Source organism: Petaurus breviceps, unplaced genomic scaffold, assembly GCF_028583685.1.
Source record: "Petaurus breviceps papuanus isolate PSGF00001 unplaced genomic scaffold, PetGlider_PUasm1.0 76, whole genome shotgun sequence".
NCBI lineage: Eukaryota > Metazoa > Chordata > Mammalia > Diprotodontia > Petauridae > Petaurus > Petaurus breviceps.
In genome coordinates this window covers 26,924,770-26,951,698 of record NW_027186473.1, presented here as the reverse complement: position 1 = coordinate 26,951,698, position 26,929 = coordinate 26,924,770, and the positions used below count along the sequence as shown (strand labels likewise).

Genomic DNA, 26,929 nt, shown 5'->3' with positions numbered 1-26,929 from the left:
AGGAGAAGGAGGAGGAGAAGATATTTGTACAGATATTTAAGGTTTGCAAAGCCACTTAAATGTGCTAATTCTGACAACAATCTTGGGAAGTAAGTTATTATCTCTATTTTACAGATGAGGAAACTGAAGCTGAGAGAAGTTAAGCAGTTTGTCCAGGGTTACACTGCTAGGAAATGGTTAAATCAGCATTCCAACTCAGGTCTTCCTATCTCCAAGTACAGCACTGTACCCACTGAGCCACCTACCTGCATCTAACAGTTGTTTGTAGACAATCTGTAATAAACCAAATTAGTTAAAGATCCTAAGGCAGAGAAGCATGTTTTATTTCAAATGTGTCACCGAGACATAATGGGATAGGATTTACAACTGGAATTTGGCACTAGAAAAATGGACATTTTCAAAAGGTATAAAATAAAAGGAGTAGCAACAACAGTTAAACCAACCATTTTGGCCTCTATTAGATATCCTCAGCAGAGACTGCACAGGGACAATGAGCTGGGCCTGGAACTGAACGGGAGGAAGGAAACAAGCATTTATTAAGAGACTATGTTCCCGGCATAGTGCTTAACACTTTTCAAATATCTCATTTGATTTAAAACAACTCTGTTGTTATCCTCATTTATACATGAGGAAGTTGAGGTAAACAGAGGTTAAGTGACTTGCCCATTTCACAAAGCTAGTTAAGTGTCTGAGGGGAAATCTGAACTCAGATCTCTCTGACTCCAAGTGTCACATTCTATCCACTGAGCCACCTAGCCACCTCTAGTCAGAGCAGGAGGAGAAAAGCAGGCTGACTTTATCATAAAGTACAACAAAGTGTTTTTAATAACCACAGTCTTTTCCATAAAACAAAGGTTCACCTTTACTTTAAAAAAAAAAATAGCATTTCGTCAGGGTAGAGGCAACATAGAATCATGGAGAAAGAACCAGTTTTGAAGTCAAGAAGACCTGAGTTCATCTCTCACCACTGACATATGCTGACTACATAAACCTGGCCAATTTCTCTGTACCTCAGGAAACTGTAAGACCATAAATTGCAGGACAGTTGCAGATCTACAATGGTAGAGGAATTTTCTTACTAAGAATTCTCTACATTGGTGAAATGACAAGTCTAGACCAAAAAAAAAAATTCTTCCAGTAATGGTATATGGCTACAAAACATGGAATAGTAGAGTCACCAAAGAATTAAAACGGAGGAAAGAGAACCTTGATGGGTGTGAGCAGGCTAAAACACATTATCAACCAATAATTACGCAGGGAAAATGATATAAAAAACGTCACCAGACATGCATGACTGAAAAAGGAGATGGTCTAGGCATGTGGTAATACCAAATGATAGCCTGCACTGTTATTTCTGTGATGTCAAGAAATCATGAGGAAGGGCCCAGGCACAGTGAATGGACCTCCTGGGGGGTAATTATAGGAGGACGTGAACAAAAGTAATACGAAGTTCAGTACATATGTATGGAATGTAATCTGTACCATCAGAAGGCATACCTGAGTAGGGCGGAGCCAAGATGGCAAAGTAAAAGCACGAACTTGGCGTGGGCTCCAGCTCTAACCATTTCCAATGCTTGTAAAAAAAATGACTCTAAACAAATTTTAGAGCTACAGAACCCACAAAGTGACAGAGAGAAACAGATCTCCCACTGAAGGCAGCCTGGCAAGCCGACAGGAAGGGTCTTTCACACTTGGCTGAGAGCCAAGCACAATCCCACGTAAGCCACGCAGTTCTGGCCAAGCAGCAGCGGCTGGAGCAGACTTCAGGAGAGAGAATCACCACCAGCTGTGGCAGTTACCAGACTTCTCAACCCATAAACACCAAAGAGAAAGTAGAAGGTCAGAAGGGAACTCTGTTGGAACAGGGAGAAGGAGCAGTACAGTTCCACCCCTTCCCTTGGAGCAAAAAGTAGGGGAGGCACAGCAGCTGCAGTTGCTGCCTCATGGCTGCCTCCAGAGCTCCTGGCCTGCAGATCATAGGGGGACCAAGTGACCATTCAGAGGGTAATTGCTCTTGCTTTAACCCGCTTGGATCTGGATCGTGGTCTTGGGTGGTAGTCCTGGGGTGTGTGGTCAGTGTGCCAGAGTTGTGGGGGCTGTAGACAGGGCGCCACCCTAATAGCTCAGCAGCCACAAAAAACCCAGTGATTTGGGACAAAGCTCTCTCCATTCTGAAAGCAGAGTTCTACCATGGCAAAGAACTTAAAGGTCAAGTAATTGACTGGCAAGATGAGCAAGCCCAGGAAGTGCTGTCAGACCATAGAATCTTTTTTTGGGGACAAAAAGGGTCAAGCCATGGAGGAGGAGGAAGACAGTGAAGTCAGAACTCCTACATCAAGGGCTTCTAAGAAAAATATGAATTGGCTATAGGCCATGGAAGAGCTCAAGAAGGATTTTGAAAATCAAGTAAGAGAAGTGGAGGAAAAATTGGGAAGAGAAATGAGAATGATGCAAGAAAACCAGGAAAAGCAAGTCAACAGCCTGCTAAAAGAGACCCAAAAATACAATGAAGAAAATAACACCTTAAAAAATAGACTAACTCAAATGGCAAAAGAGGCCCAAAAAGACAATGAGGAGAATGCCTTAAAAAGCTGAATTCGCCAGATGAAAAAGGAATTTCAAAAACTCACTAAAGAGAATAATTCCTTCAGATTTATATTGGAGCAAATGGAAGCTAATGACTTTATGAGAAATCAAGATACTATTAAACAGATCGAAACAAATGAAAAAATAGAAGGCAATGTGAAATATCTAATTGGAAAACTACTGACCTGGAAAATAGAGCCAAGAGAGATAATTTTAAATTATTGGACTACTTGAAAGCCATGATCAAAAAAAGAGCCTAGACACCATCTTTCAAGAAATTTTCAAGGAAAATTACCCTGATATTCTAGAACCAGAGGACAAAATAGAAATTGAAAGAATTCAGTGATCATCTCTTGAAAAAGATCCCAAAAAGAAAACTCCTAGGAATATTATAGTCAAATTCCAGGGTTCCCAGGTCAAGGAGAAAATACTGCAAGCAATCAGGAAGAAACAATTTGAGTATTGTGGAAACACAATCAGGATAACACAAGACCTAGCAGCTTCTACACTAAGGGATCAAAGGGCTTGGAATATGATATTCTGGAGGTCAAAGGAGCTAGGATTAAAACCCAGAATTACCTACCAAGCAAAACTGAGTATAATGCTTCAGGGGAAAATATGGTCATTCAATGAAATAGAGAATTATCAAGCATTCTTGATGAAAAAACTAGAGCTGAACAGAAAACATGACTTTCAAATACAAGAATCCAGAGAAGCATGAGAAGGTAAACAGGAAAAATAAATCATAAGGAATTTATTAAAGTTGAACTATTTACATTCCTACATGGAAAAATGATAATTGTAACTCATGAGACTTTTCTCAGTATGAGGATAGTTGAAGGGAATATATATATATATGTATATATATGCATACATATATGTATGTATGTATAGGAGAGGCATATGTGTATAAATATGTATGTGAGTGTGTTCATATGTGTGTACATGTATACATAAACAGAGGGCACAGGATGAGTTGAATAGGAAGGGATGATATCTAAAAAATAAAATTAAGAGGTGAGAGAGGAATATATTGGGAGGAGAAAGGAAGAGATAGATTCGAGTAAATTATCTCATATAAAAGAGGCAAGAGGAAACTGTTACAATGGAGAGGAAGAGCATGAAGGTGAAAGGGAATGGGTCAACCTTACTCCCACTGAATTTGGCTTAAGGAGGGAATAACATACACATTCATATGAGTATCTTATCCTAATGGAAAGTAAGGGAGGGGGAGGGGATAAGAAAGGAGATGATAGAAGGGAGGGCAGTTTGGGGGACAGGGTAGTTAGAAGCAAACACTTTTGAAAAGGGGCAGGTTCAAAGGAGAAAATAGAATAAGTGGGGGGTGGGATAGGATGGAGGGAAATATAGTTAGTCTTTCACAATATAACTACTATGGAAGTGTTTTTTCATAACTACACATGTACAACCTATATTGAATTGCTTATCTTCTTAGTGGGGGTGGGTGAGGAGAGAAGAAAGGTAAGAATCTGGAACCCAAAGTTTTAAAAATAAATGTTAAATATATATATATATATATATATATATTACATGCAACTTGGAAATAAGATATACAGGCACTGGGGTATAGAAATCCATCTTGCCCTACTAGAAAGTTAGGGGGGACGAGGGAGGATATAAGAGAGAATAGATTGGGGGAAGGGGTATTCAGTAGGCTCAGTATTTGGGGGTGGGGTAGGGGAAAGATGGGGAGAAAAATTTGTAACTCAAAATCTTGTGGAAATGAATGCTGAAAACTAAAAATAAATAAATAATTTGAGGGGGGAAAAAAAAAGAAGGCATACCTGAATCAATGAAATCACAGAGTTCTAGGGAGCTGGAGGATCTGCCAGAAGTTGCACTTTACTGCTACAGGATTCAAAAACCATGGGTCATCCCCCATTACCTGACAGGGCAGTAGAGTGCATTTTTATTAGACCTTTAATACTAAAAAATGACCAAACTAAACTTGGAATTGTTTGAATAACATTTTTTATTATCATTAGGTTCATAGCTTCTTAAGTTTTTGAACCAATCAGAACCCATGCCCTACCCCCCAAAACAGAAGGTGGTGGAGTTTTTAAATTATAGTTTCACTTCGATTGCTGGTAAAATTCTAGAATTCATTAGTAAGGAGAATACTTAGAAAATGAAGCATTGATGACTAAAAGCTAGTCCAGCTTCATCATGAACAGGTCATGTCAGACCAACTTCTTGTTCTTTTCTGGAAGGGCAATTAGGCTGGGAGGTCAGAGGAACACTGTAGACATAATATACTTAGATTTCCACAAAGCATTGAACAAAGTTTCTTAGGTTATCCTTTTGGATAAGAAAGAGATAGGTACTAGCTAATAATAATTAGAATTAGTGGATCATCTCTCTTTTTTTTTCTCTTTCTCCTCTCTCTCTCTCTGTCTCTGTCTCTCTGTCTGTTTGTCTCTCTCCATATATAGATAGATAGATAGATAGATAGATAGATAGATAGATAGATAGATAGATAGATAGATAGATAGATAGATAGATATACACACATACATACATACATATGTATGTATATACTCTATTTCATTATAATGAATATTCTTCATAATCCTCTATTTTATTTTATGCATTTAAAAACATTTGTCTGAGAAGTGGTCCAGAGGTTTCACCAGACTACCAAGGGAGTTTGTCCATTACAAAAAAATAAAAAGTAAAAAGGTGAAGCCCCTGCCTGCCGGGAGCAGGGGGCAGGGCTTGTTGCCATCCAGGTGCAGGTCTAGGCCAGCCTCACTGCCTGGGTTCTCTTTGCCACAGCAGTTGATCAATAAGCAGGCTGCTCAGTATCCTCTTTGGCCCACAGCGCTCCTACTTCTCCAACCAACTACTATTCTAGTCCGTTCTGTCAGCAGAGTCATCCTCGGCCAGAAAGGAAAGAACCTTGCCTCCAAATTTAGAATATAAACTATTCTAACTATTCTACATATTATTTAACTCTGCCCTGGTCAGACCACATCTAGACTACTGTTGATAGCTCTGGGCACCACATTTCAGTAAAAATGTGGATATGTGACCTAATGTTAAAGATTACATTTTTGAAAGAAAGAAAGAACTAGGATTAGAAGTGATGCACGACAAAACATATTATATATAAATAATGTATTCGTTATTTTTATATATAATTACATAAAATTAAAAAGCTAACAAATGTAATTAATGTACCCAGAGAAACTGCAAGTCATAATAATAAATGATACATAAAATCCCTTAAAATTTTCAAGGCATTTAATATACATTTTCTCTTTTGATAACATTTTGTACTTTGTGCTAAAGCCAATAACTCTGCATGTGCCTTGATCCCATCCCCTTTTGGTTTGTGGGGTTTTCCCCCAACAAATTGCCCTATCACCCCCACTCTCTCTAATCTTCTATCTCTTCATATCTACTGGCTCCTTCCCTACTATCTATGAACAAGTCCAAGTATCCTCCATTCTAAAAAACAAAACAAAAGAAATAAAAAAAGTGACTAGCTAGTGCTCTAGTTAGCTATTCTATATCTGTAACTGTCTCAATTAAACTTGAAAAAGGCATTTACACTTGATGCCTCTATTTCTTCTCACTCTCTTTTAAATACTTTGCATCTGGTTTCTTATCTCATAGTTCAGCTGAAACTATCAGGTAGCTAGAATTATACAGAAGAACTTTACTATATACTTCATTAACCACAGCAGCAAATTCCCACACCACAAATACAAATATCAAAACATTCTTGATAATTCGGTAAATAAATTGTACTACATCTGATACATCATTAAAGCTTGAAGTGTTGCCCACAACTGCTTAGACACATTGATTGAAAAAATTAAGAATATTTTTTTTTGCTTTTTTTTGGAGGAGGAAAGGCAGGACAATTGGGGTTAAGTGACTTGCCCAAGGTCACATGGCTAGTACGTGTTAAGTGTCTGAGGCCAGATTTGAAATCAGGTCCTCCTGACTCCAAGGCTGGTGCTCTATTCACTGTGCCATCTAGCCGCCTCAAGAATATTTTTAATATATATTGCTATACCAACTACTCAATCACCAAACTATAAAGAAAAGCTTTAAAAAATTGAAAGACTTAGAAAAGAGATTACACCATGTTGGAACCAGTCCAGGCATGTGTCATCCTTGTTGTCCATCTGCTATAGAAAAGCTTTTAAAGTACAGAGAATTAGTAAAAGAGATTACACCATGTTGGAACAGGTCAAAAGGTATGTCATTCCTGTTGTCCTGCCTGCCACTAGAATGGTCCCAAAGATGCTATCTGTCTATAGGTGAAGGATTTAAATGCCAATACTCATATTCAGAACAAAAAGCTGAAATTTATTCACTTACACAACAGTCTGTAAAATATTAAATTAAAAGGAAAAATAGGATAGTAATATTTTCATACCATTTCCCTCTGAATTCCATTTTTAAAAGATAGGAATAAGATAATGATGAGGAGGATCAATCAACAAGCATTGATTAAGGTACTCACTATATGTGAGGTATTACAGTCAGAACTAGAGACACAAAGAGAAAGCAAAAACTATTCCCTGATCTCAAAAAGCTTAGATTCCAATGAAGGAAAAATGTATCCAAAGAGAACTGACAGAAGATACATAAAGAATAAATACAAGGTAACCTTGGGGGGAGGGGAGCTTACTTCTTGGTAACCACAGGCTTCTGGTAGAATATGATGTTTGAGCTGGATCTTAAAAGAAGCCAGAGATTCTATGATGATAAAAATAAATTAATACTAAAATAAATACAATAAAATAAGAGAATTGTATTAGATGACCTCTAAAGTTCCATCTGAGACTTGTACTAGTGAAATCAAAACTTTTCTAGTCTCTTCATTACATGATAAGTTCTAAAATTTTCAATATGAGACTATCTAAATCATACTACAACGTGAAATCCTATACTTGCTCTGATTCGTTGTTCTAATGATATTCCTTCCTCTTCTAGTACTGAAATAAACACCATACACACATGTAGAGAATTCCTTGTGCTTTAGAGTAAAATTATGATACTTAATCACAAATGTTCATTTTTCTTTCAGGGAGATTCTGGTGGACCATTAGCGATGGCTGACTCAAGGCAGATCTGGTCGGTTTGGGGAATAGTGAGCTGGGGATATGAATGTGGCCTGCCAGACAGACCTGGAGTCTATACTTATGTGCCCTACTATCGTGACTGGATAACTCAACAAACTGGAATCTAGTACAATAAGCTGGTCTCTACTGTAAATGTTGTATGCAGGGTGTGCCTGTCTGAAATGCCAAGCCTTTTTCCCATTCAGTTTTGGTCACTACCTTAGCATGGTGCTTTCATGAATTCCTCAATGATTTTTACAAAATAGCTCTTCATTAATATACTCCTTATAATAATTCCTTTATTTTTAGGGACAGATTATTTTTAACTCAGAAGGTCTCTCTAGTATTGTTTTGCAGGATTTGAAATTCTTTTACCTGCTTTCTAAATTGATCAGGCTACATTGCCATTAAAGTCTCCCTTTCCATTTTCCACTTAGCCAAAGAGACTTTGCAGTTCTTTCTATCTCTAAAGGGAAAACCCTGCAGTGTTGTGAAAAACATACTAGAGGGACCTTGGTTTAAATCTAAGCTCTACCACCTGCTATTGTGTGGCCTTGAGCAAGTCACTTAACCACTTGGAGCTTTGGCATTTGTAAAATGAGGAGATTGTACTAAAGTCCCTTCCAGTTCTAAATCTAAAGCCCTGTAACTACAACCTTACAGTTTTCCATTGCCTGAATCTAAAGTCTTTCTTTATTCAATAATCATTATTCAAATGTCTGAACTTTACACCATTCCTTCCTTTCCTGCTGACAGAATACAATAGAAAATAGAAATTCGTTTCTGGCATTTACCAAATGGTACTTCAAAAGAATCCAGGAATAACTGAATGCATTATTTTTACAATGTTTTATACTATGACAACCAAAGTAAGGAAAGGAGTGAATTTTAGTGACTAGCAATGTAATTTGATGTCTATTTTGGCACAGTCATGTGTTCTTCCAGTGTTATCATTGTATCTTTCATTTTTCCCATCTGTCAAGTGTAAATAAAAATATAGGGCACTCATCTGCCTTACAGGAATTGAATGAAAGGTAGTAAAGCCCTGATCGATCCAAGTGCTTAAGGAAAAGGGGCTCTGCTTAATTAGCTCACTTTCCAGTCTTTATGGGTACAATATGGTGAGCATTGTTTAAACTTTCTTCAGGGATTTTAAAGTGCCTTTGAGGAATAATTAAGGCTATTATTGTCTTTGTATGGTTCTGTGGATATAAAATATTTAAATTATGAATACTGAGAGTTCTGGCTAATCAAGGCTTTATTGTAAATATAATGTGCTTTGGATTCCTAAAATGAAATGTATCTCTATCTTGAGCTCCCCTCTGGATCACCAACTACCTATTGGACATTTTAAACTGAATCTTCAATAGACATCTCAAACTCAACACATCCAAAACAGAAATCATTAGCTTTCCCTCAAAATCCAAACCTCTTCCAAATTTCCAGATTTCTATCAAAAAGTACCCATAATCCTTCTTGTTACAAAGTTTTGTAACTGAAGTGACCCTCTACTCACTCTTACTGACTGTATATAGCCAATCTTAGCTGTCAAAGTCTTGTCAATTTGATCTCCAATATCTTTTCTTTTTTTTTTTTTATAAGCAATCGGGGTTAAGTAATCCAATATCTTTTCCATCCACTTAGTTCTCTTCACTTACATGGCCACCACCTGAGCTCCTAATCTTCTCTTGCTTGAACTATTGCAGTTCCCTCTTTATTGGTGTCCTTATTTCAAATCTTCCCCTCTCTAATCTGTCTTCCATATATCAGCCAAAGTAATATATTCCAAAAGCACAGATCCCTATGCCACTTCCCTACTCAGTAAACAAAAACACCTCCCTAAGGTCTCTAGGATCAAATATAAACTCAATCCTACTTCAACTTATTCTTTTTTAAGCCTATTACACATTCCTGCCTTTCATTCACTCTGTAGTACCACCAAATTGAACTTCTTGCTGTCCTTTCTCACATATATCACACATAACATTTCATCTCCTGTATATGTCCCTCTGCTGACACAGATTGTTCTTTAATCCTACAATTTTCTCCCTTCTCATCTCCACAACCTGGAGCCCCTTGCTTCCTTCAAAGCTCAGTTCATATGACACCTCCTGCATGAACCCTCTCCTGATCCCTCCCTATCCTCAGCTATTAGTGACAATCTACAAATTTACACCCTATTTATTTGGTATATACTTATATTAATCAATCAATACACATTTATAAGTTCTTATTATATTCCAGGAACTTTTATAAGCACTGGAGATACAAAAAGAGGCAAAGAACAGTCCTTGCCCTTAAGGAGCTATTGTGTCCCCTCAAAGAATACAAGGTCCTTAAAGACTGGGCCAGTTTTATTTTTGTCTTTGTATTTTCAGAACCTAGCATAATGCCTGGCACATAGCATTGAAAAATGTTTGTTGATTGATCAAATCATTTTTTGCCACTCTAGTATAGTACTACTCTAATAGTACATTTGTACTTAGAGTCACAGTTTTATAGTAAATATTTAATAAATATTTATTGAATAAATGCTGAAATATAGGAATGCATTGAAGCATCAAAGTACAGAACATATCAAAAGTCTTAAGACAGTTTTAAGCTTTAATGTCTTATGATCTAACATAAAACTATTCAATTTTGTTTATTACAACAACAGACATTAATTAAGTGCTTGTGCTGCACAAGGCATTATACTGGGCAATGGAGATTAAAATGAAACTGTCCCTGACCTCACTGTGCAGATATTTTATTCTTATATAAATCTTACATAAGCCTTTATGGGAGTAAATAATGACATTTTGGTTCAATTTTTATTGTGTCTATTCTGGGCAAAGTAATATGCTAGATATAGGCTAGAATCTAGCCACTAGATATATGCTATCTATGTCTTAATTCCTATCTTCAAGGATACAAGAAAAAAGAGGTGTGTGTGTATGTGTGTGTGTGCACGTGCGTGTTGGGGGAGGGGTGCATTATAAGACATTTACATAATTGAGTTCAGGTTCTAAAATTCATAATCAAAGTAGGTAACTCCTCGAGTGAGAACAGAAAGCATTGTTACCAGGCAGTAACCGAACTTCATGATAATTTTTACTACTTTAAGAAGCTTTATTTTCTCATCTGTAAATCATTTTAGAGGATTTCTAAGGCTCCTTACTGCTCTAATATGTCATTTTCTCTGAGGATTTTAATATTTAGAATCACAGAACCCTGAGGTTGAAAAGAACCACAGAGATCAACTCCCAGAGTTAGCCCAAATCTTCTCTACAACATTTCTGATGATCACCTCATCTGTCCTTAAAAATTACTAATGGTAGAGAACTCATTGTTTTCCATGAAAACCAATTCCATTATTAGAAAGTTGTCTTGACATTAAACTAAAAATTTATCTTTCTATATTTATTGGTCCCACATCTGCCTTCTGGATTCAAGTACAAGTCTAAACTCCTTTCTGTATAAAACATTTAATTCCTTGGTAGGGAGACTGTCTGAGCTATGCTACAAAGCCTGCTCAGGTATTTCAGAACGTTAATGGATTTGACTTATAATGAGAATCCATATGAGATATAATTTGGGGGGAAAAAAACAAACCTCCCAGGAAGGAACTAATTAAGGGAACCCAATGAACCTCAGAGGCCAAAGTAGAAATATGAGAACTAGTGAAAAAGATAGGGGAAAGTGAAAATTAAAACCACTAAGATGGTTAAAGCTGAAACCAGTCAATAGCCATGTTAGATGTAAACTTTTCTATAATCATTTTGAGGGAAAAAACACTTTCCTTTCTCTCATATACTCTTCCTTCCCATTCCTACCTGACCACTAGCATGTAATAGAGGATGGAATGCTGAACTTGGAGTAAAAAAAACCTGGGTTCAACTCCTGCTTCCGATTTTATCAGTTTTGTGACCCTGAACAAGTCATTTGATCTCTATAATTATATGTGTTAGGAGTTAATCTACTAAGTCATAGACCACTTGAGATCTTCATTGGAGAAAAGAGTTCTCTGCACTCATGAAATCAAAGATCTTTTCACAAGTCTTGTGTATGTGTGTGTATGTGTGCACATACACGCATGCCTTCCTTGTATCCTTAGCGCCTAGCATAGAACCTTGCCAAAAGTAGGCACTTCATGTCTGTTGAACTGAAATATCACAGATAGACACAGACTATAAATTTGGTGAAGTCCATTAAAACTTTACTTACATACTAGTTTAAACAATTTTTACCACAAACAAACTTACCACTGGGCTTTAGTGCTAGTCTAGATTGTGAAACTAGACAACATTGTAGAAGCACTGTGATAAACAGCACTTCTTCCACATTCAATCTGAATCCTTCTGACTGAAGAAGGACCCAAATTATGGCCCCAGTTTTTTAAAGAGGTAGTTGTATTTTTATGGCAAATATTCACAGTGGACTCTTAATGAAACATATAAACACTGAATATCTATTTCCAGCTCTACTCTTTGGCAATACAATGAAATCAGTTTTTTAAAGAGTATTTGTCCTGCTTAATCATGTACGGAATTTAAGATTTCTGGAATACAGTCCAAACCAACTTTTTTAATTGGTTCTCAAATTAAAGAAGTGTCATTTGACTCTGAGGACTCAACACATTCTGCTGCCTTGTAATCATCCCATTTCAGCTTGGCACTCCCTGGTTATGCACTTGCTAGGCCAGCATTAAACCAGTAATTTAAAGTAAGCCACAGCATTCTTGTGTGAGTGTATGTGTGTGTGTGTGTGTGTGTGTTTGTGTTGATTCCACATACAAATATAAACATTTGACTCTTCATTTGCAGCAGGAAATGGAAGTCTATCTTGGGCGGCAGTGTTAGCACTTAATTTACAAACACATAACCCTTTGATAAAGGAAAACCAAAAGGATGATTGCATAAAAGATGCCTCACTTTAGAAATTGAAGATTTGCTAGTGTTCCTAATGCCTAGGTAAAACCTTAATAGTACTATATTTGCTTAGGAAGGTCTATTAACCCTTTCAAGCCTCTAGGATGTCACCTGTGTTCATAGTTCTACACAGTAAGAATTCATGTTCCCAATGATGGCTCTACAATATCTTAAAATACCAATAAAAATAATACTCTGCTTGTTACTTATTTCAATATTCAAAAAATCCATGATGTCATCTTGAGTGTCAATGCAGATAATAACCCATCCACACCTTAGCAGGTGGCTTTATGAGCTGCTATAGCTAGCTTGGTGATACTGGTAGCTTCTTGGTGATGAACCTCCCCCTATGTAGGTAGGCCAGTCTTTGTATGACAGTCCCTAGATCCTAATTAAAACCTTTCTAGTTTGATAGAACCTGCCAGAGATTGTAAGTAAAGTAAAAGGATGGAAAGTAAAGCACCAGAACAGCATATTAGTGGAATATGCTTATTACTAAGGCAGAGATATGGAATTAATACAGCTCATAAATAACTTTAAAGGGGCTGAAATGTAAAGATTTTTTTCCCCAAATAATCTTCAGTAGTTAAAAATTTCATTTAAACAAAATAGCCCATTCCCCTAAAGTTGCAGGTAATCAAGGTTTTATTTATTAAGCAACTAATTCATATGATGCTGTCCCAGACACAGGAAAAAAGTAATTACATAGAATTGATGTCTATCATCTAGTAGTAGAATATCTAAGAAAGCAACAATGATACAAGTATATGTGTGCATATAATATAAAGACACTGTATTAATATTAGAATGTGCAACAAAGTATTTTTATTATTGACAATTCAAAGTTATAGGAGAAGCAGCATAACATATATTGTTCAAATGCCAAACATACCTTTGCCTAAAAGACAATTTTATGAACAACTCACACAAAGCAAGCACTCACATGGAGGTCAGAAGAAGCAATACAAGGAAACTTAAAATCTCTCTGAAGAACTTTGGTATGATTATGAGATATGGGAACCGTTGACACAGGACCACATAGCATAGTGTGCCCACATCAAAGATGGAACTGTGCTCTATAAGCAAAGCAGAATTTCAATAGCTCAAAAGCAATGTGAGATGCAAAAACTTAGGGCCATCTCCATCCCAAGTGTTCATGCAGGCTATTTATGCCCGACCTATAATAAAGTCTTCCAAGCTCATCTTGGTTTGATCAACCACAGCAAGACACATGGTATATTGACCCTGACACTGTGATATCATTTTTTACCCTGTTTGAGTATAAAGGACAACAACAATTATAGAGTACTATGGTCAGAAAGCCCTGGGTTCAAATCCTTCCTCAGCTAATTACTAGCTATGTTAATCTGGGTGAGACACAACCTCTTTGAACCTGAGTCGCCCCATGTGTAAAATAAAAGGGTTGGACTTGAATTGTACTTGAAGGTCCCTTTATGTTTTAAATCTATGATCCTATGATCACATGTATATTCATAAAAGAATAAAATGTACATTGTGTGCCAATCATTGTGTTAAGGATAGAACAGCAGAGGGAGTTCCCTTTCTAAGCCAAAACCAAAAGCACTGAGCATTTCTCAAAATTTCATGGAAGAAAAAAACTATGGAACATTTTTGAAGAGGTTGTCATCCTTGCATAAGAGACAGGCTGACTTTTTAGAATTATTTCAATCTGGGTATATGTACCACCAAAGCCTACCTGGAGGGATTAGTTTTGTGTTGCACCATTGCTCTTGGTTCAATTTTCTTGGGACCAGATTCTAGCTCATCTACTTTTTAAAATTTTTCTAAATTTAATGTCCAAGTATTCAAAAATAGGCAGATATTTGAGTTTCTCTTCTATAATGAGAAGCAAAAGGGAATATCAGACATTTGTATTTACAATAAAAATTGACAATATATTTGAAGTGTACCATGGACACATGAAGGATCCTCAGAAATCAGTGGTCCTCAAAGGTTATTGCTGGTTACTAGCTTCATTTCCACAATTAATTCATTTATGCTGTTCCCAAATCACAGCAAGATTTAAAATGTATGCTCATCTTTATAGAGAATCTAAGGTTTATAAAGAATTTTTCCCACAGCAGTCTTGTGAGACAGGTAATGCCAGTATTATGGTCCCCATTTTATAGGTGAGGATATGAAGGTCAGAGAGGTTAAATCAAGTGGCTGGTTAAGTGTCAGAACCAGTTTTTGAATCAAGGCCTCCTGACCTCAAATCCAGTGCTCTTCTCCCGATTTCACAATGCCATGTCATTACTCTTTAAACTTACTATTATCTCAGAGGAAGTATTACATCAAGTGGAACTTCCCCAACACATTAAGCAATTCAATTTTCGCAAAACAAAGGCTACATTTGTTTTCTTACTCTAATTCTAGTGAATTGAATGATTAAGGTTTCCTGCTAGGTGTTCCATCATAAGATCTAGAGAAAAAAAGCCAAAATGAAATGTTAGCATATGTGAGTCTATGTTTATACAAACAATGAATGAATTCATGCATATATGAATGAATGGTAAAAAAAAAAGTATTTATCAAGCATTTAACAATGTGCCAAGCACTGTGACAAGTACTGTGTATACAAATAGGAACCCCTAGACAGACCTTGCTCTTAAGCATTCATAATGCCACCTTCCAAGAAAATGTTTTTCACAAAACCAATTATCTAAATGGCTCCATAATTTGATATTGTACAGACAGAATACCAGGATTCTTAACTGAAGCTGCAATTTATATCTTGGGCACTCAGAGAAGTATATGCATATCATAAAAAAGGGAGAAACTGCAAAGTTTAATTCCAGGAAACTTTTACTGAGCACTTCATGAAAAAGTAGAGGGCTCTAACTGTTTCAATCAAAAGAAAGAGAGTTTACTACCCCCCAGAGCCTAAATAAAAGTGCTTGAAGAGAATAAAGATAGATCAATATAGATTGAGACCATAACTCTGAAAAAAAAATGCTGGTATCTGCTATTTTCTATGGCATGCAATGTCAGTAAAATTGATATTTGTAATTGTTAGTAGGACTCCTTTAACATCATAGAGAAAAAAAACCTGGATAGCATAGATCATCTAGTATATATTAGTTTGAGAAAATAAAAATACATTTTATTTTAGCAATATATTTAACTAGCAGTAAACATTGAGTTTGACCTTGGTATTGGATTAGTATGAAAGCAACCAAATAAGAACTGTATCTGACTACAACATTGGGAAAGACTGTTCCTTGCAGAATTCTGGACAAGTGTTCTTTTAATAATACAGGGCATCATCAAGCAATTTTACACCTTGGAGCTAAAAACTGCACAAATACTTTTGGGACACCCCATGTCTTCCCCTCTACTCCCCTTGGATATATCACTTCAATTTTTCAAAATCAGATTGTCTTTTCTCAGCATCAAAACAATCCTATGAGTTAAGTAGTTTTACTATTGTTGTTCCCATTTTATAAATGAGTAAAATGAAGGCGATAGAGATGAAGTGACTGACCTTATAGCAGAGAGCTAATAAGAGACATTCCTGCAACTGGTTTTGCTATTGTTCAGTTGTTTCAGTCATATCTGACTCCTCATGACCCCATTTGGATTTTTCTTGGCAAAGATACTGGAGCAGTTTCCCATTTCCTTCTCCAGCTCATTTAAAGTTGAGGTAATTGAGGCAAAAAGGAGTAAGTCACTGATCCAGGGTCACTTAACTAATAAGTGTCTAAGGCAAAAATTTTTTAAAATTTTATTTTAGACTCAAAAGTCAAACACAAATACAGAATAGAGAAAAGAAACAAAAAACATATCAGAAACTTAAATATTGGAACTTAAATATAAAGTTAGAAAGAAATACAAAGTATGTCATGCATAGCAGAACATGACAGGATCCAAAATATATAACAATAAATTTTCATTTCAAGAAAGCCTGTATAATAAGTAATATTCGTTGTGTTGAGAATTGTCCATCTTTTCTTTGCTTCCTCTCAAGTTATCTTTTGTTCTCTGCTGTGCACTTTTTTATTTTGTTCTTTTTTTCCCCTTCCCCCCTCCAGAAGGCTACCATAAAGTTTAGATGTTTCTCTATAGCTATAAATATATACATACAAATATACATATATAGACATATATTTTCCCAAACATATTCCGCTCCTGATCTTTGTTTTTATTTGTGCATATCTCATTTCCTATCCCTCCTGCCTCCTCTACTTTACTTCTACACACTACCTTGCCCTCCCATTAATTGCCTACCCCTTCCAAGGATTGATCCCTCCCCTATTCTCCCACTCCCATAAATCCAAACACCGTTCTATACTCTCCTTTTACCTGATCTTTCATTCTCCCCTCTAAAGATCCCTTCCTTCTCCTCTCCTCCCTCCCTTTGCCCCTACTGTTTTATTTCACCTGAATTTAAAAGACTTTTATACATGTATTGCTCCCTCTTAAAACCATTCCCAATGAAGGTTGGTTACCAGAACTACCAGCCCTCCTCCCCCATCTAATTCCTCTGTATTGATTCTTCCTCTTGTACCTCATTTGTATAAAATAATTACTCTTCTTAGTTGTTCCTAAATGGTTTTACTTTTTAAATTCATATCATACTGAGGTTTACCCCTTTCTTATGAGCTTTCTTATGAGCTTCCTTATTTTTTCTTATAAGCCACCCAATTATTAATAAGAATCTTAGACATACATCATACATTTTTAAATATATACATATATACATACATATGTATGTGTGTATATATATATATTTATAATATCTGTCCTTATGAATCTCTTATAATCAGTCTTTGGTATGTACCTTATATTTCTCTTGGTTCTTGTATGTCAAATCTTTTATTAAGTTCAGGAATATTTTTTAACAAGGTCTTGAAAGTCTGAGAGGTTATCAAATGCCCTTTCTTTTTCTTTCAGGATAATACTTACCTTTGCAGTATATGATACTTTCATCCCAGTTCTTTTGCTCTTCAATATATTGTGTTCCAAGACCTGTGGTTCTTTAATGTCTCTGCTGCTAGGTCTTCTGTGAGTCTAACTGTGGTACCACTATATTTAAATTGTTTTAATCTTGATGCTTTTAATATTTTATCTTTGAGCTGGGGGTTTCCGAATTTGACTATGATATTCCTATGAGTTTTCCTCATAGGATCTCTTTTAAATGGTGATCAATAGATTTTTTTCTATTTCTACTTTTCCCCCTTGTTCTAATGCTTCAGGACAATTTTCTTTAATTATTTCTTGTATTATTGTATCCAGATTCTTCTTTTGATCATAACTTTCAGTTAGTCCAATTATTTTTATATTTTTTCTTGATCTAGTCTCCAAATCTATTGTTTTTCTTATGTTTCACTTTTTATTCTATTTTTTGTTATTCATATTTTGATTGTTTCCTGATCTCTTATGATTTCAACTCACTTCACTTTTCCCATTTATAATTTTCAAAGTGTCATTTCTTCCTTATGATTCTAGATCTCTTTTTGTAATTGGTCAACTTTCCTTTCATAACCTTCTTGTTTTTCTTGGATTATTTTTTTTCCAGTTTTTCTTCCATCTCTGTCATTTGATTTTAAAAGTCTTTTTTAAGATCTTCTATGAATTCTTTTTGGGCAGGTGACTTTACTTCAATATCCTCATCTGAAAATGCTCTGGTCATTTTTATTCCCATAAAAGCTTCCTATGATTGGATTCTTTCTTCTTTGCCTGTGCGTTTTTTGTGGTAACAGCTTAATTTTTGTAATCACCTCTAGCCCTGGGGTATGGGAAATAGTGCCTCTTGCCCCAGATCTCAGTTCTCCCTTCTAGCCTGGAACCAAAGCCAAACCTCTAGCCTCCTATAAGTGCCTGCAGTTGGGGCTTTCTGCCCTACTGTTTCTGCACTCACTAAGCGTTGAGCTGGTTACTTCTTACCCCCACCACGCTTCACAGCACAGCCGGGTCTGGCATTCCTTATCAGCTGAGGTTCCCTCAATCTTCCTGGGCTCAAACACCCAACTCCCCTGACTATCAGGGGGCAAAATTTCCTGTGACTGGGGCCGAGGCAGCCTCTGAGGCAAAAATTCACTTCGGAAAGATGAGTCTTCCTGACTCCAAGCCTTTCACTCTAACCACTGAGCTACCTACAACTGGAACTATGTCTAATATCTCCTTGTTCTTCTCTTTAGACCACTCTTTGCAGAATTTAATGGACTAATATGGATGGAAGAAATGCAGAAAGGTCAGAAGAACAAAAAATATAAAAAAATAAAATTACTGATTGGTCAATTTTCTTAAAATTGCAAATGATCAGCTTTTGCTTTGATAGTCAAAGACAGTCAATCTCCTTAAAAAAACTGTCTGATATGTCTAAGCCTAGCAACCCATAATAATAAGTTTTTAATATTACTTAAGTTAAACAGTGACATAGAAAGTCAAAGTGGGTCATTTTCAAAAAGTCTATCTCTCACAAGAGAGTTTTCTTTTTAGTGGAAGCTGCAAAATCTATTCATATTCGTTGTTTAAATTCTACTCCAATGTAGTGAAATATTTCAGTTCATCCTTTAAAGCCATTCTAAAAATTTATGTAAAATAGCTTTTGAATGGATGGAATTTAGCTCTTTCTAGTGTTTTTTGGCAGGATTTTTATTGGGATTTTTTTAAATTAAGTTAATAGGTTTCAAATTTTATATGTCCCATTTAGAAAAAAAAAAGAAAACTACTTCCATATTAATATTAAGTAAAGCAAAAGAAAATCACACACTAATTTAAAATATATCTGTTGGCATTTATCTTCAAAATGTGAAAGAAATTATGTATACATAGTAATGTTCAGAAGAGTTGTTTGTCAGAATGACCATCACTTAAAATTGAATCAACTGTACATTTATTAAATGACTCAACTTAATACTTTTATTCAAAAGAAAATAATATTTCTCTGATAACATCAATATGTTGAAAGTATGGTATGTTTCTCCACTCCCCCAGGCATTATGAATCTTTGCTGTAGATTACTTAAAACTTCCTCCATTTCATTTGTCTTATCTTGTTCCAGAAAAAGTCAATTTTACAAGAATATCATGCTTTTATTGGAAGAGAATTTGCTAGGATACTCCCATAGAAGCTAACTTGCTAGGTTACTCCCACATAATCTGCTTTTAGTCTGTTAACTTGGAAGATTTTGAAGCTGTGCTTAAGCTACTAAAAATTAATAATGAACAAATTCATTAATTCACAATAACTGTTCTATTTCAAAGCAGGATATTTTTCAGTGAAATAAAAACCAGCCAACACTTCTATAACACATTAACGTTTACAAAGCACTTTGCAAACTACCTAATTTGGACCTCACAACAACCCAGTGAATAGTATAATCATAATAAATGATAGAATTTATATTGTGCTTTATCGTTTGCAAAGCACTTTGCACATACTATATAGTAAAAGCCATAAAAGTAACACCACCACAGTGCTGTAGGAGCATACAAGGGAAAAGAGTCCTTCCAGATAGGGCAATTATGTAAGGATTCATAGGAGAACTTGATATTTGAGTAAGACCTCAAAGGGTAAATAAAATTTTGATAGTTGAAGATGGAGGTAAAGGGCATCATTCCTGGTAGAAGAAATAAATGAGCATAGGTGAGGCAATAAGAAAGCATGGAGGCCAGAGAAGGCAATGCAGGTTTAGGGAATAACAGAAGAAGGAGAGGAAGAAGGAGGAGAAGGAATAAGCATTGATACAGCAACCACTATGTGCCAGGCACTGGTTAAGTAAATTTTACAAATATTATTTTATCCTCACAACAACCCTAGGAGGTACTCAGTGATATTATTACCTCCATTTTACATTTGAGAAAACTGAGGCAAACAGGGATTAAGAGACTTGCCATGATTAACATAGCTAGTAAGTATTTTAGGGTAAATTTGAACACAGATCTTCCTGGCTCCAGGATGGCATGGTATAGTAGAGGAAAATATAACTGGAAGGACATTTTTGGACTTGATTGTGTATGACCTTGAAAGAAGAGTCTAGGCTTTATTATCTGGTGCTATGTGAAGTAGGATTGAAAGGAGGGACTCTGAAGACAGGGAGACCAGTTGGGAACTTATTATTGTAATATACAAGCATGAGCATAAAGAAAATGGGGACTGTTGGGAGTAGAAAAGAAGGACCTGATATGAGGGACATCAAAAATAAGGATCAGCAGAATTGGATGACAGACTAAATATGGAGTCAAGGGAATCGGAGGAATCAAAGATAACTGAAGTTTTAATCTGGGAGACTATTAGTATGGTTGCCATTAAGAGAAATAATGAAGTTAGGACAAGGAGGTTGTTTTATGATTTCTTGATTTCTCATAGAGTCATTAGCTTCCATTTGCTCCATTCGAATGTTTAAAGAATTATTTTCTTCAGTGAGTTTTTGGACTTCCTTTTCCATTTGGCCAATTCTGCTTTTAAAGGAATTCTTCTCATTGTCTTTGTGGACATCTTTTTTTTTTAAGCAATTGGGGTTAATAAACTTGCTCAAGGTTACATGGCCAGGTGTTTCTGGGTGGGTGCTAAGTGTCTGAGCCTGGGATTCGATCTCCAGCTCATCCTGACACTGGAGCCGGTGCTCTTACTTGCTGTGCTACCTGGCCACCTTTTGTGGACATCTTTTACCATTTACTTGGCCTAGTTTGTTTTTTAAGGTGTTATTTTCTTCAGTATTTTTTTGTCTCCTTTACCAACCTATCAACTTGTTTTTCATGATTTTCTTGCATCACTCTCATTTATCTTCCCAACTTTTCCTCTACTTCTCTTACTTTATTTTCAAAATCATTTTTGAGCTCTTCCATGGCCTGAGACCAATTCATATTTTTCTTGGAGGCTTTGGATGTAGGAGCTTTAACTTTATTGTCTTTTTCTGAGTGTATATTTTGATCTTCCTTGTCACCAAAGTAAGATTCTATAGTCTGAAATTTTTCCATTAGTTGCTCATTTTCCCAGTCTATTACTTGACTTTTTAACTCTTTGTTAAGGTATGGCTCTACTTCCAGTGTGGAGGGCATACTGCCCCAAGCTTCAGGGGTTTTGTGCAGCCATTTTCAGAGATACTTCTAGGGACCTGTAAGTTTTCAGTTCTTCCAAGGTGGTATGATCTAAGGAAAGTTGTCTATGCTTCTCCTGTCCTGTATTCTGGTCTGTGAGTGACCACAAGCATTTTTCCCTGCCCTAGAACTGTGAAGAGGGACCCACTCCATTGCTTCCACAAGCTCTGCTATGCTAGTGCTCCACCTTGCCCCAGGATTGCCACCCAGGACTGTGACCCAGATCCGAGCATGGGCACTGCCTCCGTACTAGCAAAGCGACCCTATAATTGCCTTTTGACCAGTTGTTTAATCCACTTACCATCTATGGGCTGAGAGTTCTGGAAGCAGTCACTGTCACTGTCATTACTGATTCAGTCATTCCCAAGGTCTGCTCCTGGTTTGCTGGTCTGGGTCTGTACTAGCAGGGCCTGGGTTAGACTGGACTTCTCTCTCACCCAGGTCCCACAAACCTTTCCTGATAGCCTTCTAAATTTTCTTTGGTGTCTGTGGGCTGAGAAGTCTGGAAAGCACCCCTATGGTCAGTGATTCAGTCACCTCAAGGCCAGCTCCAGGTTTGTTGGGGCCCAGTCTGTACTGGCACTGGCGTGGCCTGTGCTAACCTGTGCTCCCCTCTCACCGTGGTGCAATAGACCTTTCCTATCCATCTTTTATATTGTCTTGGGTTGGAAATTTATTCCACTCTGTCTTTTTGTGGGTTCTGCTGCTCTAGAATGTGTTTTGAGTCATTTTTAAAGGTATTTCAAGGTGCTTGAGGGGGAGCTCAAGTGAGTCTCTGCCTTTACTCTGCTATTTTAGCTCTCCTTCTTTCAGGACAAGGAGTTTGGAGGAGGAAAATTTCACTCCCCTACTCAATAAATTCAGTGGCCCACTGTTTCCTCTAAAATAAAACATAAACAAAAAACATTTTAAACCTACTTCTGTGTCATTTCACATTATTGCCTTTTAAGTATTCTACAATCTAGCCAAATTGAACTAGTTGCATCTCTCAGACGTAGTATGGCAACTCCTGCCTCTGTATTTGCACTTTTTCTGCTTGTCTTTCAGAATCCTTGTCTTCCTTCAAGATTAAGCTCAGGTGTCACTTCCTTCTATTGCCTTCTCATCTTCTCTCCCCTCAATCATCCTCCCCCCCTCTAGATTCTTTTCTCCCTCAAATTTTTTAGTAAATTTCACCTAGATCTCTCCTTTTCTCCAGGCACTCCCTACCTGTTAAGGGTGGTGGTTGGGGTGGAGTTCATTGATTACCCCCCAGTAATTACCTTTGTTAGGTAAGAAAATATCCTGATTGAATCAATCAATCAAGGTGTGAATGAGGCTTCAAAGGCACTGTGAATCAATTAGATGCAATAGGAGCTCTGCTCTAATTAGGTGAATGAGGACCCTATAAAAAAGTAAGAATGAAAAAATATGAAAAAAAAGTGAAAAAAATGGAGAGATTTCAAGGATCTGGGAGGAGCAAGGAAGAAGTGGAGAGATCAAAAACAGCCAAAAAGAAAGCAACACAGGGGCAAAAGGGGAAAGGAGAGAGATAAAGTAAATTGAGTTGAGGTCAATAATGGAGAGATTCAAGAGAGCAAATGTATTTATCTGTAGGCATCTGGGAACAGAAGATTCATACTAGTACCATCAGGAATGTCTACTTCCTTAAGGCCTGAATTGATCTCCAAGAAAAGATCCCCAATTCCTGTCATAATCCCTGTCATTTAATAGATAAAATAGTGTACTCTGCTTCATCCTTACCAAAAGATTTCCAGTAATCTGAATTTTGTCTTAATCGCAAAGAGGTCAAAGATTTGCTAGGAATAAATATAAATGTAAATTAAAGGAAAGAATCAAATATCTGCCTAAATGTTAGGAATTTTTCTAACTGGGGGCTCTAACTGGTAACTTTTTCATTAATGTAAATTCCCTAAACCAGCAGAGAAGGGAACCATGTACATCTGAAGGGTCATTATATTTCCCCTATGTTCAGAACAAGCTAATTATTATAACATGGTATTATGTTTATATTACATATTGTATACTTGAATACCTATTATTATGCTTATATCACTCTGTGATGCATCAGCTAATCTCTTAACTCTTTATGCCCCAAAGCACTGTATCATTAAAATGCTTATATCTCCACTTGCACATAGTATGAGCTTAAGAAATGTTCACTGAATGTGTGTAATTGAATTTGGCTTTAGATATGCTAACTTTGTGGTACCTTCCTTTAAGACATTGAGTGGAAGTATTCAAATAACTCAGTTGGAAATATAGGAGTTGAGCCCAGCAGAGACACAGAACTAGAAATGTAGAGCTGGGAGTCATTCACATAGAGGTAATAGTTGATCTGTGGGAAAGGATGAGATTTCTAAGGAACAAAGTATAGAAAGAGAATAAAAGGTTTAGTAGTCATTTCAGGTTGTTTAGGCAGACTTTAAACATAATTCAAATTTAAATACAAAATTAAATTTAAATATAATTCAAATGCTTTACTTTAGTAGAGCCCTAGTAGAAACATGGAGGAAACGGATAATTTCTCTTTGTTATAGACTAAGGTGTATATTAAAATAGGCATGTGCAAAGTGAAAATCACAATTTTCAAAAAAAATTCATGCTTCTTGGAATCATTTAGACATCCAAAATTAATACATATGAAGATATTTACTTATACATATACATATATGTATATGTGCTAAGAATTGATTTCAACACAACTCAAATATTCAGTTTGGATATTCTCTCCATTGGCACAGATTACAACCCATCTAAGCCATCTACATGACTCTAGCCTATGTCTTCCTATGTATTTACCAAAAGGAGGGAGGTGTCAACCCAAAATGTTACAGACCTCCATTAACATTTATCTGTAATAAACTTCCTTCAGCCCAATGTTCTTGCCTGTCATCATCTTTGAATCTGTTTCTATCCCACCAGGGTTTATCACTTGCAAAATTTTTTAAGTCTGCTATCTAATTATTTAACCAAGTCATTGATAAAAATTATTAAACAATAGGGAAAATGCGAATTCCTGAGGCACTCCACTGCTGATCTACTTCCAAATCTCTATCAAACCTTTAATAGCCTCTCTTTGGTTCCAGGCATTCATCCATTTCCCAAATTTGTCAAGTCATACTACCATCACGTCCACATCTCTCCATCTTTTCCATAAGAACAACACAAGAGATTTTGTTGACTACTTTGATAAAACTGATTTCACTTATTCTTTTCAAAGACATACTGGTATTTGGTTATCAACATTTCTTTTTTCTAGAAGAAAAGTGATGGAGTAGAAAGAGTGCCAGAATAAAACTAATTTGCTTACTTATGTTTATTAGTTACAAGAGTATTTTTTTTATTTCCAGTGGTAAGGAAATAAGATAAAAAATAAAAATAAATCATTGCTAATTGAAAAAATAAAAATTAATTTAGAAAAAAAGAGCACCAGATTTAAATTAATAGGACCTAGGTATAAACCCTCGTTCTGCTACTTACTACTGGTTGATTAAAGAAGTCATATCACTTCTCTAGGTCTCATTTTTCTCATTTATAAAGTCAAAAAACTGAACTCAATGGTTTCCAAGATCCCTTCGAGCTTTAAATATATTTTTTAAAAAATGACTTTGTTGGAGAGATGTGGCAATGATTGGGAAGAGATATTTGATGAATTCTGGTAAATATATGAACACATGGAATTTCAGGAAAATTTCTAGCTCAGTATAAACATACAAATATATGAAAAAGCAACTTCTATAAATCAAGAATACAGTTCTTAACAGTAGTCTTGAAGATATTAAGTGTATTAGCATTTCTAGAAATAGGATAGAATTAGATTGCCTCTCAGGCCCAGTTAGACTTACCATTACAAGAAGTATCACAGGTCTCCCAGCTCCAAACTAAGTGGAAAGACACTATGAAAGAAACTGAGTCAGGGTTGTCTCATCCCCATCAAGGGTACACTACTGCCAGCCATTAGGACTGGAAGAAGTTGCCTTCTATGAAAGACCTAAAAAGAAAGAAGGAGAGACCCCTCAGAAGAGCTGTGCATTTTAAAGCCTTGACCATTTCATGCTACTTCCTCCTTTTTAGGGAGTCTATGACATTCTCTTCCAGACCCACTGAAGATTGGATGCAGTATCATACCTTCTGACTGCCAAGCTCAGTGCAAGCTCTAAGAGTCAGTGGAGGTGATTTCTTTTGAAGGTGAAGGCGGTTTTGAATCAATGTGGTCTTATTCTGCTAACAATAGAAAGCTACCTCCTCAATCCAGTCACATGACTCATTGGGACCCACTTCCCTGACACTTATCCTTCTGTCTGAAGCTGAGCAAGGGAGGAGCGTGTTATTATTCTCCTATTCCAAAAGAAAGAAGATAATAAGGTGACAATTGATAATTACAATATTGCCAAGAGTAGCTAAGCAATCAGACTTCTGAAAAAAACTAAAGGGCAGGGCCAGCAGCATATAAAACATGGCAATGAAAAACAGGTGTGCAACAAATTGAGGGAACTCTTTACCAAGTTTGAACCTTTGTTATCCACTCCTGCTGCCAGACCCTGGACTTTACTTCTTCTCCCTAGCTCCTTCAGATGTTGTCAATTCTATGTTTAGACCCGATTTACAATCCAGTTATCACTTAATACTCCAGACCCATTAGGTCCATAATTCAAATGACAACCACAGCCTCAGCCTTTAAAGGAACTTTCTGGTCAAGACAGGTTCCGGTTCTCTCAAACTAAGAAGTCTTCAACCATTGCCAAGGAGTTCACTCAACCACAACAAATGACAAATCCCAATTCTGTCTCCTGCTGGGTGGGCTAGGAATGGCCAATGGCAATGACCTTAAGCTAAGCTCTCATCTCTTACTGAATTTCAGGTTGTTTATGATCATAGAGTCATTGAAACTAGATTCTATGTCTGCCCAGAACATTATCCATCATTGAATCAGAATCCCAGGGCTAGAACTTAGAATCCTGTGAGGCTTAACCTGTGGCGTATGTGGGAAGGGGCCCTCATGGCCCTCAGGTGACAAGTGTAAAATTTTCCTAGAAATATAAGTGGCAATAGCAAAATCCTGGAAACAAATTAGGTATCCAATTATTGGGGAATGACTAAATAAGTTAGGATATATGAATAGTATGAAATATTATGGAACCAAAAGAAAAAATGTTTGGTTTTATTTTAATATATGGAAAGAGTTGTATGAAGTGATACAGAGTAAACAAAGTTGAACCAAAAGAACAGTTAAAGAAAACAATGTTCTGTGCATAGTTGCATAGGG

The 26,929-nt window shown here is 36.4% G+C and overlaps 1 protein-coding gene across 1 annotated transcript in view; it reads left to right on the top strand.

Moving 5' to 3' along the window:
• TMPRSS11D (transmembrane serine protease 11D) overlaps positions 1–8,983 on the top strand; it is a 65,227-nt gene extending 56,244 nt beyond the window's left edge. Inside the window, exon 10 of the mRNA XM_069105332.1 lies at positions 7,652–8,983. Coding sequence (XP_068961433.1) covers positions 7,652–7,813 — 162 coding nt within the window. The 3' untranslated portion in view covers positions 7,814–8,983. The remainder of the gene's footprint in view (positions 1–7,651) is intronic.
• Positions 8,984–26,929: the final 17,946 nt, after the last annotated feature.